This window comes from Ambystoma mexicanum, chromosome 7q (assembly GCF_040938575.1).
Source record: "Ambystoma mexicanum isolate Mex_15411 chromosome 7q, UKY_AmexF1_1, whole genome shotgun sequence".
Lineage (NCBI taxonomy): Eukaryota > Metazoa > Chordata > Amphibia > Caudata > Ambystomatidae > Ambystoma > Ambystoma mexicanum.
The window spans coordinates 314,021,182-314,038,548 of record NC_090941.1 but is presented as its reverse complement, the minus strand read 5'-3'; the positions used below and the strand labels follow the sequence as shown (position 1 = coordinate 314,038,548).

General features: G+C 44.4%; 1 protein-coding gene across 13 annotated transcripts in view; it reads left to right on the top strand.

Annotated features, from left to right (window-relative positions):
- The window catches only part of LMO7 (LIM domain 7), an 824,605-nt gene that overhangs the window by 794,222 nt on the left and 13,016 nt on the right, over window positions 1-17,367 (top strand). For 11 of the 13 annotated variants that reach the window (XM_069639161.1, XM_069639156.1, XM_069639149.1 and 8 more), the window contains one exon: window positions 14,203-14,311. The exons of the other annotated variants lie outside the window; for them this stretch is intronic. In XM_069639161.1, the coding sequence (XP_069495262.1) occupies window positions 14,203-14,311 (109 nt within the window). The remainder of the gene's footprint in view (window positions 1-14,202; window positions 14,312-17,367) is intronic. 13 annotated transcript variants of the gene reach the window in all.

Sequence of the window (17,367 nt, the reverse complement as noted above, 5' to 3'; positions counted from 1 at the left end):
GCAAGAGTAGAAGTAAGATGAGAAAAAGGGAGGGTGCAAAGAGAAAACCTACATTACGAACAGAAAGATAAAGAAAATTGGGATTGAAAAACTATAGATTAACAATCTTAAAGAATGAAAGGAATCTTTCTTCTTTTAAACTCTGAATGCTTTCTCTTCATTTTTTAACAATTTCTAACAATCTAAAATTGATTAATTTGATGAGTCAGAAAAATGAGATACAGAGAAATCAATCCAAGAATCAGCATAGACGTGACTGCAAATTCACTGTACACCATTCCTCTTTCGCCCATCAGCCAAAGAAGAGTAGGGGCCCCAGGACCGGGCCTTGCAGAACATCACAGTAAAGCAGTAGATAAAAAGGGAGTGTCCCAGCCCAAGTTAAAGTGCAAGAAAAATGTATAAGATTAGTAGAAAAACAGGACAGAGCAACAACAGAAATGCCACAGAAGAACAGAAATTGGTGACTCAACTGTATCTAAAGCGGAAGATGCATTGAGAACAACTTTCCTTTGTGTAATCAGAGGAAGTATGAAAATGAGTGATATGTTAAAGAGCAATTAGAATGACATTAACCCGCCAAAGCCTCAGAGCTACTTGCAACACTTACCTGCATTAGAGAAGGGCAATGTATTATGCTATTCGCTCACATTTTAGAGCCTCGTATGCTGTGCTGACATGAAGGCATTCCTTAATTTTCATAACTCTATACTATCACCCTTGTAAATGACTATCCATGCACACATTTTCTGTAGGCGAAATTAGACAGAAAATGAAATTCACTCTGAATTGGTGGCAGTTGTTTAGTTACTTAGCCTGTATTAAAGCCATGCACATTACCTATGCAATGATTTTAAGGATGCAAACGTTCCTTTAATCTTCCTAACCTCAGCTTCGGATAAGATCTGTGATCTTGCAGTTCTAGTCTTAAACCTTGCTGCCTCAAAGTGCAAAAGGGTGTTTTTTATGAAATGTATTTCCACTTGAGCACCTCTCTTCTTGTATAAGGTTTAACTCGGACAAGCTGCAACATTGGAGCCTCAGTCAAGAACTTAAAGCCACCAGGGCTTGCTGTGTGCACACAGGGTGCATTGGTTCTTCCCACTTTAACAGAGCAGAAATGCAATGTAGAATGATACATCACCATCCTATTTAGTCTAACGATATTTTTTCATAACCTCGATGGTGAGGCATTTCAGAAGACCAGTCATGTCAAAACAGTGTGTCCATCAAGATAGTGCAAACTCTTTAAACTTGTAGCATGGCAGAAGAGTAACTCTTCACTCTCATGAGGGGATGGTCTGGTAACAAAGTGCAACCCACACAGAATGAAATACAGTTAAAGAAATACTTTAAGAAAATAAACCAACAAAATCATAGGTGATGGGTAAAATACATGTTAACATCAATTCTCACTCAAATCCATTATAGAAATCAAACCCTAGCACTGAAGTAGTGGACCTACATTGTTTTTGAAAGGAGGGACGAAAAAAGAGGCTAAATGGGATACCGGTCCAAAAGGGCCCACATTTAGTAATCAAAGTAGTACAGTACTGGGTCTGAAGAAATCCCTCAGTAGAATTTACTACACTGGAAGAGGTGGTCGCAGTGGGGGCGCAATTCTTATGGTGATCCACAATGTAGTGAATGGAGGAATGGGACCAACTACAGGATAAAGGTATGAGTGCCTGGGGAGCAGGTACTTGCGGTTGTGGATTCTGCCAAAACAGCCCATGATCGGTGAGCTCACGTGTGTTCTCCTGTTGCGATTAGGTCCAGTTAGTGGCAGTGGGGGTCTCCTGGTGGAGTAACTGATACCCATGATCCAGCCCGGATTGCGATGAGGTACTCTTGATGAAGGTGCTTGGACAGATGATCCATGAGGAAGAGAACAAAGCCATTGTAGAAGAAGAAAAACTGTGCAGGACCTAGTAAGGGTAACCAGTCATCCCAGGAGAACTGAAAGCGAGCCAGCAAAGGAATGGTCCCATGAGGAAGACAATGATTGAGCTGAGGTACAGCAGCTAGCTTACAAACAGAAATCCAGACCAAGACACCCGAGACCCCCTACCTTTAGGGACTTGTGCCAGAAGGACTTTACCAGCAAGGACAATCTTATCAAACCAGCAATGAAGGCTGAATGAAGTGATGTAGGAGCCCACCAATGGATTCAACCAGCTCAGGAGAAGAGGGATACAAGGACAAAGAACTGAGGGTGCAGCAAGTTTGACCACACCAGAGTCCTTGGCAGCAGTAGTTTGGTGAGTTTAGGAACTCATTGAAGTAATGTACATGGTCTCCCACTGATGCACACATTCAGTCAGGGGCTCACATAAGCCAGCCTGCTAGTCGCACACTAGACAGCACACAAAGGGTTTGGCAGGCCAGCCAATCTGAGTGGACTAGAAAAACTCCAAACACATCTGAACTCTTGAGCAGTAGATGTGGTTGTGTGGGGGGACTTTAAGCCAGTTTGCACTGGTCTAAACCAAGGGTGCTTTTATGGGCTCTGGATGATTAATGCTAGCAAACTGGCCTTTTGCTCATGACTCGTGGTCCAGACAAATGCCACAAAACAAAATTGCTGAGAGCAGGGGTGCAAAGTACCCAGTTTCTTTGGAGCCCGAGCACATCCCAAGAAAAACCATCTGCACAAAGTCGCTATTTTTTTTAATTGACTTACACTGGCACCCCCGGGAAAATTAAAAGGTACTCTCCAGTTATCCTGTTTTGAAGATTAAGAAATCTGGACTCCAATGCTTCAGCAAGTCATATCCAGCTTCCAAATTATTAGACACCTTTGGTGACCTTCGATTGCCATAAACCCACCTAGCTATTAATCACCATCTTTGATGCTTTCGTTTTTGGGTCAATATTGGATATCATATTGTGCAGGCTTTCTTAATTATAGAAGATGGTATGGCCATCAAGGAGTTTTACCCATTGTGTAAGCTTGAAAGATTGTCTATCCAGCCTTTCATGTCCTGGAGCCAAATGCACGGTGTCTCAATGTAGGCCCTCTGACCAAATTGAAAATGAGTGACGATGGTTGAAGACCACCAGATTCCTCACTTTGGGTATTCAAAGGCATATTGGGACTATGTGTACATGGCTGAAGCCAGATATTTTAAGAGCAGTCTTGACAAAATATTCAATATGATTGTCTAGATTCAAATAAAGCACAATAATAGTTTATGGTTACTGCTGTAACAAATTATTTTAACTGTGGGGTATTTTACTTTATTTTAGAAGCTGTGATAAGCAATATCTGAAAGTTAGTCGCCACGTTAAACCGAACAATCTTTGTAATCCCTTGCTAGAGTAGAATGCTTCTGCTCCAATCTTCAGAGTTGGTCTTTTCTGTAAAAAAAAAAAAAAGAAATGAGAAAGCAGCAGTCTTTCAGATGTGGTTTTAGGTGTTTGTATTCTCTTGATGTTTGGGAAATGTTTAGAATATAAAATAAAACATTTCAGATCTCTTGTTTTTATCATGGCCTACCGAGTTTGGGTGGTGGGAGGTTTTGGAAGGCTGTTTGGAAGAATTCAAGACTGGTTACGCTGGCACACCTACAACATCCCAATGCAATAAAGTACATTATCTCCATGTAGAGATAACATGTATGTATATGTGTGTGTGTGTGTGTGCGTGTATGTATATATATATAGATATATAGATATAGGTATATCTGAATCCTGTGAATCTGCTTTGAATAGGCCGACATCTAGTGGAAGCTGCAGGTATTGCACATGAAGCTCTCCAGCATGGATTCACATGCTCAAGAATATTCCCCGTCGTCAGGGTGGGAATCCTCGGTAAAGAAAAAATCAGTTTTTTTCATTTCTGAATTGTCTTTCTCCTAAAAACCAATCACTGAGCTCTGGGTCAGACTGCCCCAGCCAATGACTGCCCTTTACCGAAGCCTCTCCACTGGCAGCCATCTTCAGATTTTTGCTGAACGTTCAAGTGTTGGGAGTCTTTGTGTTTAGCTCTCGAGCTTTTACTGCATTTTTTTCACTTTTTGGAAGAGTTTCTCTATTTTACGGTCAATCGAGCCTTGTACTCCATCGATCAACCTTGTGAATAACAGGGACCGTTTTCGGATTCTTCAGCGCCCCTCTAGGGTGAATTTTCGTTGAGAAAAGGGACGTTGATGGGGCGTGACTAATACTAGCCTTAGTGTGAAATGTGCCCATGATCGCTAACTTTTTGACGTCCCTCAGACTCTTTATTTTTTTTATTTTTTTTTCTTCCATCGTGGCAGGTTATTTTACGGAGTCCATAGCTTGAGCTAGTTTAAGAGTTACTCATCGAAACCATTTCTGTTTGTGTTCACAACACTAATTCGACGACTGTTTCCCTGGAACATCTCGAGGGCTGATCCTGGCTTCCGAAACAGACCTTCTGTTCCGAGGACGGGCTTTGGCCTAACCAGTAGAGAGAGTGGAGGGGGGTGGGGAGGACTGACCCTTTTTTTTAAAGAATGCATACGCCCATTTCCTGCCCCTACTACTTTTGTCCTGCTGCCTCTGTGCCCGCCTTCCACTACGGAGCTCACCCTCTTTAAATTCTGTCCCAAGTGCAACAGAAAATTCCCCTGGGTCGAGTTTGCAACCACTGCCTTTCACATTACCATCTTGAGTCCTGTTGCGCGGCATGCAAGCTCTTTATGCCCAATACTCTAAAGCAGAGTCCGACCAACCGTTGGGCAGCATACGCCATGTCAGCGGAGTTAGAAACAGCCACTGGGATTTTTAACTCTGACCACGAAGGCTGAGGTAGCCGAGACTCTGATTTGGAGATCGAGGACACTACCATGGAACAATCTAGTTCCTGCTTGCCTGGCCCCAGACTCTAAAAGGCATTCACTGCGCGCCGCTATGAGGAAGGCCTCTGGCGGCTCTGGCATACATGCACACACGTTCTCCCATAAACTCATACCCCCAAGCTTCCCTCCTCAAACCGGTCGAGGGAGGGTTGCACGCTGTCGTTTGGGGCCTCCTGGCGGTTCATAGACATAATTTCGAATACAAAATATTCGAAAGTCAAAAAAAAATGTCGAATTTTTTTTTAATGACGTTTTTTTTTCGAAATGGGGGGGTTTCCCCCAACCCCCCTTTTTTTTATTTTTACCTATTTTTTCCACAGAAACTAGAGCCAAAAAAACAATTCGACTTTTTTTTTTCTCGACATTTTTGATTCGACTTTTTTTACTTTCGAAATTATGACTGGACACCCCTCCTGGCCCACTGACCTATGCCGGCCATGCCCGCTGTTCCGCCCACACGCTTACCACAAGGTGATCATGCAGACACTTCGGCGAAGTGTGCACATAAACACTCAACGGTTGAGGCGGAGACGCTGAAGAAGCACACATCACATTCTCGCCCAGAATAACACCATAAGGAGCCTTCTGCTCAAGGGTAAACTCTGGACACTAAGGACAAATCCTCGCCTCTGTCTTCCGCACTCAAAAAGAAGTGCCCTCATGAGAACCCAGAGGACACCCCTGGAGCTGATTGCCCAGTAGAAGCACCTCCTGTGGCCCCAAAGGTCACTCTGGAGCCACCAAGGTTCATCCTGTCTGCTGCCCCCTGGACCTAATCACAGTTTAAGGACACCATGGGTAAAATGTTATTTTTTGTGGACTTTGAGTAAGTTGCCCACTCATCAAGGCCTGCTGAGAAGCCTCCTATAGCTCCCCTAGTTTCAGCAATACCCTCTCCCCCCTGCTCCGGCCCTGCCACCCAGGGAGCCTTTACAAGGATCTCTTTATGTGGACATGCAGTCCACACAAGCTGACCAGGACGTGTGGGTGGATATTCAGTAACCCCGGCCAATAGGGTGAGGACACCTACTTTCAGGTCCAGGATGACCTAGACCTCATCATTGTCGACTTGGTTGACCCCTCCTTGGTGGAGGGCGGTCACTCTTCTCCTATTGCAGACCAACCTCTCTACAATGAGCTGCTGAAAAAGGCTGCTCACCATTTTGGCATCAACACTGAGGAATCCAGTCCTGCTGGTACCGACTTTGTTAAAGATATTCTCAACGAGAAAAAGCCTGTTAGCCAAGCTATTCCACTCCTGGAGTCTCATCAAGAAAAGGGTCTCTCATCCCTGGCTACCCTCCTCTCTTAGTAGGGTGGTTAAATGACAGGCGGAGAGATCTTTCAGGCCTCCTCCTTCAGTTCCCCCCTACATTAGGGGGTCACGTGTAGACAGATATTCTGGTGGTGACCACTACCCGAAAGGGAGCTGGTGTTCCACCTCTCAACAAGGAATGCAAGAGACTTTATACGCTAGGTAAGTGTATCACGACCTCTACTGCGTACCTCACCAGAATAGCAAGCAACACAATCTTGCTTGCCAGCTACAGCAGCACTGAGTGGGATGAGGTCTCAAGGAATCCTGACTCCATACCGGAACCAGCTCGCGCTCACCTTCTTAAAATAACCACTGTGGGTAAATGGGTCTCCAAAACATCCTGAAAAATGTCTTAGATTCCAAAGACACCTCAGGAAGGGTCATTGCAGAGGGCACTCTCCTGAAAAGACATTCCTGGTTTAGAGACTCAGGATTTAAGCCAGAGACACGGGTGACCTTGGTTAACATGCCCACCAAGGTCTCATCTTTAGCAAAGCTGTTGATGACCATCTGAAGACAGCAAAGGAGCATGAAACCATCAGGACCCTTGGTCATATTTCCAACAAGTACTTCGTTCTGAGGGGAGCGTCCAACACGCGCCAAAACATTTGGGCGCAAGGCTCAGAAAAACAAGGCCAATCACGTCTGGTGCCTCCTTTTACAGTCCACGTGTTCAGACATCCTACGAACGGCGTGGGTTTCGCCATGGGGCAAGGCAGAGCAGCAGCCTCTAGGTGCGCAGCAGCCACCCCTAGGGGCGCAGCAGCTTCTGCCTCGAAATGATGGACCGAACCACATTCCCTCCCATGCATCCCCAGTCGCGGGGGGTCACATAACACTCTTCACCCAGCAATGGAAGGGAATAACGCCAGACTGCTGGATCCTCCATACAGTGGCTAAAGGGTACTCTGAGTTCTTGCCACCATGTAGGACGAATGTGCTCCAAACACCTCCACATCCTCACGGAGGTGATCCAAATCCTACTACAGAAAGGAGCTATTGTGCTGGTGCCCTTCATGATTAACCATTCCCTTCCTTGTTTATCATTATAAAGAATATGATTGCCAGAATATATAAGCTCAGATTGAAATTGGTCAGTTATGAGTTGGAATACTAGGGAATTTAGTCATTGGCTTAATGGTGGCAGTGCGCAAGAAATCCTGTTCACCCATGAGGTTTCTGTGCTACAAGAGACCTGGATCACATTTAAGGTAGAATTTGACAGGTATGTGACTTTCCAAGCAGGGGGAGTTGGGACGCCCCAAGGGTTGTCTTTTAATAGGAATAAAGTCGACATATAGCCCGAGACTGGTAAATGACCCTAAACCTGGGGGTAATGTGCTAGCAGTGGCTGCGACTATAACAGCGAAAGGAGGAAAGCAACAAGACTTGTTAATCATAGACATATACGATCCCCCAGGTATCTCGAAGACTGAGTCTATCTTTGAGCAATTGGACACCATATTAATGTCTTGGGATACAGATAATGAAAGTAATGCTATCATATTGTGTGGTGATCTGAATGCGAGATGTGTAGACTTAGAATGTTGTGGTAACTATGAGAATGTATTTGATTATAGTTGTATGCCACAAGCAACTTCTAACACCAAAGTTAAGGCATGGGTAGAATACCTGAACGAATAGAGGTGTATCATCCTGAATGGCCGCACAACTGGTGACAACCATCGCCAACCAACATGGGCAATGGGAACTAAGTGTGCGGCCCTGGATTACATGGTGGTCTCCGAATATGCTTTGGATAAAGTCATTGGCATGCATATTGTACCCAACACCTATAGTGACCATGCGGCAGTCACGCTATCCCTGTGTGGGGGAGGGGGAAAGGGACTTGGGAATGTATGTAGTAATGTTTCCACAAATAATCAAGGGAACCGAATAAGGTGGACTCAGTTCAATATTGAAAGAATGAGGTCCCTGATCTTCCCTGAGGGATGTTGTTTTAAGAGTGGACTAAGGGGGAAATCCCCTGAGGAGATAGAGGCATGGATACAATCTCTCACTCAGTCTCTAAGTGCACACAGTCTCCCAAAACTAGCTGGAAAGCTGTGGAAAGGGGCAAGTTTGACATCAGGATCCGGGACTGTAAACGGTTAATGCGGCGAGAAATCCGTGCCTGTAGGCTGGCTTCTAGTGATAACAGGAGCCTGCAGGAGAGGTTGTTTGAGATTAAGTACATCAAGCGCCAGTATCATACATGGCTCTACCATTACCGTAAATCCCAACAACGTGAGAAATGGGAACACTTTATACAGACCCTTATGAGTAGAAATACCCGAAGAATTTGGCAAACTCTAGAAGCAGGAGGCGATCAGGGACTAAGAATAGTGAATCCCATTGGTGAGGAGCAGTGGGTAGAACACACATGTTTTTAGATCAAAACATACCCGCGTCAGTTACCACACTAAACATAAATACATGGCCTTTACCTCTGTCATAATGCGATAAAACAAGTTATAACTCCAACGCCCCTGGTCCAAATGGACTAGCAAACTCTGTATTAAAAAGTGACCCGGACAAGTGGGCACACATACTTTTGAAACTTTACTCACGGGTCTGTAGGTCTGCTGTGATCCCGTCGTCGTGGAGAAGGTCAGTGATTATACCAGTACACAAAAAGGGAGATTGAGTGTTGCTGGTAACTACCGACTTCTCTCCATGCTTGATGTAACCAGCAAAATATTTATGAAACTTGTCCTCAGGGAAACTGAAACCTGGGTCGTAACTAATAAAATCTTGAATTATGCACAGACAGGCTTTAGACCTGGTTCTGGGACAGCCCACAATATCAGGGTCCTGGACTTATTGATCAAGAACACCCTGAGCAAAAAAAATGCAACTTTATATGTAATTTCTGTGGACTTTTGTACTGCCTCCGACCAAGTTAAAAGGGAGACCCTGTGGGCCAAGTTAAGGGAGTTAAAGTGCCCAAGCTGGATATTACAGGTATAGTCGAGCCTACATAGCAACAACAGAGCTAGGGTCAGACTTAATAACGAGGGAGAGGCTACCGATACTATTCCTATTAATATGGGAGTCAAACAGGGCTGTGTGGGGGCACCTATGTGCTATAATCTATATATAGCTGATTTGTTACCCCGGATGGCTGTTAAGTCAAATTGTCCACAAAGGTTGGGGGTTACCCCCATTGTAGGCAGGCTCTATGCTGACGATTTAATATTTGATCGGACGTTGTCTGGAGCAAAGAGCATGCTAGAGGAGCTATCCTTGTATTCGGCGCACTTGGGGCTTACTATTAACCTGAAGAAAACAAAGATCCTGGTTATTACCAAAAGTGGCCCCCGTCGTTCAGGGGTTGAGACAGCCTGGGCAGAATTAGCATTGAACAATCCTATCCATACCTGGGGTTAGAATTTGATACTTGTCCCAATTACGACCCGATCATACTTCAAAAGAAGTGGCGGGCACAACTCCTCACACTACAAGCCTGTACATTTTCTAAAGGTTCAGCAGGGTTTAGTATCGCTGGAATTATTAAACTTGATCAGCAGTGCTTCGTCCCGGCAATCCTGTATGGCTTGGAGGCACTAGCTTGGCTCAATCTATTAGAGGGCCAGTACTGGCGGGCAGTATTGGGCATGGGCCCTGCCTCCCTTTCTGTCCAGTACTTGAGACTGGAGCTAGGCTTAACCTCATTGAAAGGCATGGCCCTGCGTGCTCGGTGTGTTTTACCTGAAAGCTAATTCTATTTCTTCTTGTGAACTACTTAGTCTGGCCAGTACTAATTTTGACAATGAAAGGTCGCCCCATGGTAACCGGTTTAAACAGCTAAATGAGTCCCTTTTCATTGAAATAGACTGGTCATATGATGAGAAGCGTTCAGTGCCATTTATACATTTAAAAAAATCATTCACACACAAAATGAATAGATGGGATTGGACTCAGAATTATATCCACCTGTCCACTTTGAAGGGGTATGAAGCTGTAACGCATGTAAGCCGCAGATGCAGAAAGTCGCAGAAGTATCTATTATGCCCAGACCCAGATGTACGCCAATTTATGCTAAGGCTGCGGACAAATCAACTCCAGGTATTAGCGGTTGTTTGGGCCTAGGTTGGGCATTCCATTTAAGGACAGGTACTGTCGTATCTGTATGAAAGGAGAACATCTTGAATCCATCAGGCACATTCTAACAATGTGCCCTCGATTAGGCCCATTGTATATGTGTCTGTTGGGAAAGCTGGTAAATAACTACGACACCATCAAGGGAGAGTCCTTTTGGGATTACTGCCTAAATTCAGACTCTAAGGGACCCAGTTAGCATTATATAGGGTCTGTGTAAGAGTTAAGTCTGTTACCAAACCTGCCGATTATGGTGGACCCCGGTCCTGTTGCACAATGTTTGGCTTTAGGCAATTGGGCCCGATGTTTGATGTTTGGTTTTGGAGCTTGGCTATGGTCATTGTCGTTGTTATTGCCCTGTTACAGGTATTATATATCTATGGGTTGCTCATGACGTATAAGAAGTGAGACTTATACTATTTATTCATGTACTCATGTATTGTATTACACTTGGATTACACACATACACTTGGATTCATATGTTTAAAACTTTTTATGTCTATTGTGTAGTTCATATGTATGTTTGTATTATTAGAAGGATTTTTGTATCTAGTATTGATTGTGTAAAGTTCAAGTGTGAACTAATTCACAATAAATGTATTATTATAATACTTTTTAATAGGATTGGTGCCTCACCACATTTTAGTCTTGGGAGGATAGCTCAGGGGCAACACGTTCATCTTGGAAGCAAGACCACGCGGAGCAACACAGGTTCGATCACCATGTCTGCATTTAGAAACCTCTGGGTACTAAGCGTGTTATGAATAATCAATTATAATAATTATAATGGAACAAAATCAAGGTATTTATTCAATGTAGTTCCTTGCTCCAAAGAAAGATCTAACAATGCGCCCATTGTTGCACCTGTGCCCTGCAAACACGGATGGCAAACCCTAAGGATTCAGGATGACCACATTGCAGGAAGTCATCCCACTATTAAAAATAGGGTATTACATTGCAACATTGGACATGAAAGATGCATATTTTCATATTTAAATTTTGACACTGCACACAAAATACTTCATTCAATTTGAGAAGCAAACTCTACCATATCAAGGTGCTACCATTCGGCATTGCATCAGCCCTCAGGGTATTCACGAAGGATTCTAGCAGTGGTGGCCACCCACTTGCGAACGCAGTCCATTCCCGTGAACCCTTACTTACAAGACTAGCTAATAACCGGGGAGTCACCCCAGAGGTGCTTTCAAAACATGCAGAAAACAATCTGCTGTTTCAATTGGGCTTCTCCATAAACAGAAAGAAGTCCAGTCTAGTGCCCAGCCAAGTAGAGCAATTTCTGGTGGCACTGATCAAAACAGACGTTGGACTAGTCTATCCCTCTGAAGAGAGGGTCCAAAGCATGCTGTTTCAAGCACCTCGGTATGTAGCCAGTCAGGTGACGGTACGAAAGGCAAAGCGCCAGCTGGGAATGATGGCTTTCTGCATCTACCTTGTGCCTCACGCCAGGCTGCGCATGCGTCCAATGCAAAAGTGGCTAGCGAAACAATGGTTGCAAGCAAGCGAGTTGTGGGACAATCTAGTGGTGGTTTCACAACCTCTGGTTCAATTGCTACAGTGATGAAACTGAGACAATCTGTTAAAGGGACAGCCATTCCACACACACCAGTGATTGATCAAGGCCACTCTCACGACAGACACATCTGACTGTGTGGGGGACACACTTCTGCATCACACTGCTCACTGCCTGTGCACACAGGTGCTAACCACGAAGCACATCAACCTTCTGGAACTACTAGCGATTCTCAATGCACTTCAAGCCTTCAAGACTAGCACAAAACAGTCTTATTCCTTATGGACAGTATGACAGCCATGTTTATGTAAATGGCAGTGGGGGGAGCGGGGGAAGTACACATTCTCCCAGGCTGTCCAAACTAGCCCAGAACATCTAGCGGTGGTCACTGCATCACATGTTCCTAGTGGCACAACATGTTCCAGGGGAACTCCATTCTCTGGGAGATGTACTAACCAGGAGTACAATCCTACCCTCAGAACATGAATGGCAACTAAACACAGATGTAATAAACGTCTTCTCAAACTGGATGTTCCTTTTCGCAACCCTGGAAAATGCCCAATGCCAAGATTACGCATCCGGGTTTCCCCAGAAAGGATCCAAGTGGAATGTACATCTAATGACCTTGTCAGGGAAATTTGCTTACGCTTTTCCTCGACACCTCCTAACAAAATGTTCCTGGTGTAGCTTTTGGACTAAGTAACACTGATCCTAATGGCTCCAATGTGGGCCAGCCAAACATGGTTCTCACCCCTACAAATGATGTCCCTGTGTCCCCCCATGAAACTATTTTGCACGGACAACCGGTTTACCCAGAATAGGGGTGAACAACGATGCACCCATGCCCTCAGAAGCTGAACTTAGCAGCTTGGCTCCTGAGGTCCTAGAATTTGGTCACCTTAACGTAGACCAAAGGTGCATGGAAATACTCCAGGAGGCACGCAAGCCTAACACAAGGCACTGCTGTTTTAACAAATGGAAATGTTTTGTGTTCTGGTGCAGGACACAGTCTCTCAATCCAACTGACTGTTCACCGACCAATATAGTCAACTACACGCTCTACCTACTTGACTTGATTAGTCTTCAACTCACTCAAAGTAGAGCTACTAGCTTTTTCCGCTCACACCACATCTCGGAATACAATTCTGTGGTGGAAGGTGCCCCTAGTTAAGGCTTTCATGGAGGGGGTTAAAAAAGGTACTCCCCTTCTTTGATCCTCGCGGCTGGGAAACTCAATGTTGTACTCACAAGGCTCATGGGCTACTGGGGGCCTTCAAGCTTATGCACAAGACCAGCCTTAAACATCTGACATACAAGACAGCCTTCCTCATAGCCGTTACCTCTATGAGAAGGGTTGGCAAGCTGCAAGCTCTGCAAGTACAGGACCCCTTCTTAGTTGTACACGAAGACCAGGAAGTGCTACGCACACATCCTTGCTACTCGCCCAAATTCCATCTCAATCAAAATATAGAGCTTCCTGTATTTTTCCAGGACCAAACGAACGCAGCAGAAGGAACTTTACATACACTGGATGTTCGCAGAGCTGTCATGTTCTACCTTCAAAAGACAGTCTGTCAGGAAGACGGATCATTTCTTTGTATCTTTAGCTGCTGGAACAGAAGGGGACCCTATCTCTAAAGCAGCAATTTCTAAATGTATTTTCAACTGCATCCAACTCTAATACTCTCTTGCCAAGAGAACATTGCCCTTTAGGCCCAGAACACACTCGACTCGAGGCACTGCAGTAACATTAGCCTTCATAGCAAACCTACCTCTAGGTGCCATTTGCAAGTCTGCCACTTGGATTTCAGTTCACACTTTCACCCTACATTACTGTTTAGACACACATTCTAAAGGTGATACCCAAGTGGACCAAGCAGTGTTACAACATCTGTTTGCAGTGCTAGCTTCAAACAGCCTTCCTCCTTCTCCATGTACTGCTCTCTAATCTTTGCAAAGCAAGTGATTCTAAGCAGATCCACAAGCCTCGGAAGGTATACATTACCTACCATAATTGTATTTCTGATGCTTGCATCTGCTTAGATCCACATGTGCCTCCCCTCTTGGAGTTGAAAGTTGGACGTTTTTCACACGTCATCATAACTTACCTCGTATCCACGCTTACACTCTACACTCGCTCATGTCAGAAACAAATCATGGGCACAGTAGACCTCACACTAGGGATATTATAAACACACCCAGTAGGCGTCCCTTGTCGAACTTCGGAAATGGTTGCAAAAATGTATAACCTACCACTAGATGTCGGCCAATGCAAAGCATGTGAATCTAAGCAGATACAAGCATCAAAAATATGATCCTGGTAAGTAACATATGCTATATATATTTTTCTTTGTCGGGGTTCACAATTTTGTTTTCTAGGTTGTTAAGCTCTTTGACATCCAGTCACATTTTCGTTTTGTGTCTAGGTCTGTGAGTGGAAAGAAACTGTGCTCATATTGTAATAACAATCTGGGCAAAGGAGCTGCCATGATCATCGAATCTCTTGGTCTTTGTTATCATATACAATGTTTTAAGGTGAGAGTTGGGAAGAGAACCTTGAAGCATCTTCCCTCCAAATCGCATGGCTATACAGAAACCTGGTTGCGGGCTTACTAACATTTTCCATATTTCTCATGCTTGATTCCATGTAGCAGTGTTGATTTTGTCCAGTATACAGGCACTTGCCTCTTTGTAGCTATTCGTATGGTAATCAACATTTTTATTTGATTACTGATATGTAATTGGCTCCTTTAAATGTACATATTAAGTTGGCCTACAACAGTAAACTGATTCATGTAAAGGTGCTCTGTTAGATCATTAATGCACACCATACGCTAACGTTGAGGTCATTGTTGATAGGGATTTTTAGCTTTCCAAAATCTTCAAATACTGTACTAAATTTCCTACAATTAAAGCAAATGTGTCTTCCCGGGAGATAAGAGGCTGTTCTATGAACAAATATGTGGGTAGAGAAGCAGGTACGTCAGCTAAAATTGAAAGCTCTCAGCCTTTTTTGTCATTAATTGACAAGTAACTTAAGTTTATATTGTGGATTGTAGATCCAATTTTGTGCTGTGAAGGAAACACTGTAGCTTCTGCACAGGCAATAAGCAAGTCGACGTATGCAAGCAAGATGGATTCCTGCTCCTAAATGACTTGGTCGTCCGAGGGCCTGCCTGATGCCCACTACTTGCAACTATCACTGCCTCATAGTGTGATAGAGGTTCTTCAAAACAGTAAAATCTGAAACAGTAGACAGCTGGTACGATAAGTGCATCCTTCAAGGCCAGGTCCAACTCCTAGGTGCAACCAATGCAATGCCTATGTTTTCAGCTGAGTAGAATGGACCATAACCTGCACCTCACACTGGTTTGTTCATGCATTATGGTCCTCACTCTTGCCCTTTATTTGGAGACTTCCTCTTCTTGAAATCTCAAGCATTTCTATTTTCCAGGTGTTCTTCTCATTGCTCCACAATTAGAGTTGTTGGTGTGTTCTGTCTTTACGTAATGCATGGCCCAGCAAGGAGTCTAGTGATTTAGCTGTAGTAAAGGTGCATAGGATCGGTGTCACCTATTTGGGAGATCGCCATCTGGTCACGGTGTGCCTAGTTGGTGCTTGCATTTTATTGCAGATCCTACGTTACTGAAAACACATGAAAACCTGTGATGAAGGGAAATGCCTTCACACTGTGTCCTAGAATATGTAACGGCGGGGCAGTCTCAGTTTGTCCCTTCCTCCCTTCTGCTCTCCTTCGGTTCCTCTGCTGTGTGGAGTCCCTCAGGGCTCCTCATTGTCTCCCACCTTGTTCAATATGTACATTCAGCCACTTCTTGGCATAATCGACGCACATGGTTTTCTATGCTATTCCTATGTCGACAATATGCAAATTATTGTACGGCTGGGCTTAACTCAGTCTCAGACGGCTAGTCGTCTGAGGAGCTGCTTAAAGGCAGTTGGCGATTGGATGGCCTTGAATTGGCTCAAATTGAACGGTGAGAAAACTGAGTTGTTGGTGGTGACACAACCTCGCCCTCTCTGTTTTGGACCCCTGAGCTCTGGCCTGAGAGCCTTGGTCCTTTTCCCCTTCTTGCTTCTTCTGTGAAGGACCTAGGTGTTAAAATCTCGGCTTCGCTATCCATGGCCGATCTGGCTTCTCTCTCCTCTCAGAAGGCTCATTTTAATTTGTCGACGCTATGGAAAGTTCTCCCCTGCATTCCACTGAAATTCCATGTTCCCATGTCATCTTCCCTTGGAAATAGTAATATTGATTATTGTAAAGCCTTCTATTTAGCTATCGCGGCATCTGCTCCGCGTGTGCAGTTGTTACAGAACATGGCAGCTAGAGCAGTACTTTACCCTCCGTTTGGTGCCCACATGAGTTTTTGTGCCAGCTCCACTGGCTCCCAGTTGAGCAGCGTGTTAAATTCAAATCGCTGTCTGGTTCATAAAGCCTTTTATTAAAAAAAGGAGCAAAATTCCTTCAAACGAAGTTCTGCTCCTACAAACCCTGTAGGTTACTTCTGTCTCAATCTCTGAAAATGATTCAGCCTCCGAGGGCCAGACTTGCTCGGGTCGGTGGTCGTGCTTTCTCGGTGGCTGCACCAAAAGCCTAGAATTCTCTTCCTCTCTGTCTACATGCCATTGAGGCTCACCTGCCATTTTGCAGGCTCTGAAAACGTTTCTCTTCTAGCACTCGTGGACCCCTTGGTTGGCCTTTACCTCTGCAGCTGTTAGCGCCATGATGCCTCCGGGCGTTCGCTGCGCTTTATAAGTTTGGATAAGAAAAGAAGTCTGCCTGAAACGCTTCATTGTGATGGTGAAACGACCAGCGTACATTTTGGGTTGGAGCTTGAACCCATCTCTTATATTGGTCTGATCACATCCACATTTTTTGCAACGTTTTCAGTGACTGACTCAGTCACAGTAATATGTTACTTAGACCCAGAAGCCAAGCCATATTAGTATTTCAGTAAACATATTGGATGTTAACTCGGCTTGAAATGATTCCAATGCATAATACTTGTTTTGGCACAACATGAAGCAACACAGGTGCTTAGTTCTACAAAGTGAAGTGTAATTAACCACACACAATCCTGTGGAGCTCGTGTTGCGTTCTAATAAGACCTTGAAGTCTCACTTACTTGCATGCCCCTCCCTATTAGACAGTCACATCCACGGTTCTTGGTAAGACTCCTCTGTTGCTTCATAAAACCTGAATGTTGATCGTCTCTGTGATTATCACTTAAGAACAGAGTTACTCCCCTTCAAGTTCTTTGCCCTTCTGGCCGTGAACCATTATTTACGGAGACAGCGGATACTTAATTATCATTTCAGATGTTTTTCTCAGGCTTTAATTGAGGTGCAGAGGTTCTCCGTAGTTGGGGTTTTGGTATGGTGCTCAATTTTTTACCTGAGCCGGAATTGAAGCCCCAAGACATGTCCTTAATCATTTATCCTTCTTGAAAATACTCTGTGAAAGGAAACAACGAAGATCTCATCACAGATTGGATTTTATTTTACATTGATAAATTATTCACGAAGAGCCTCTCCCAGTGGGCACTCATGCATAATGCATCCGAGCCAAGAGA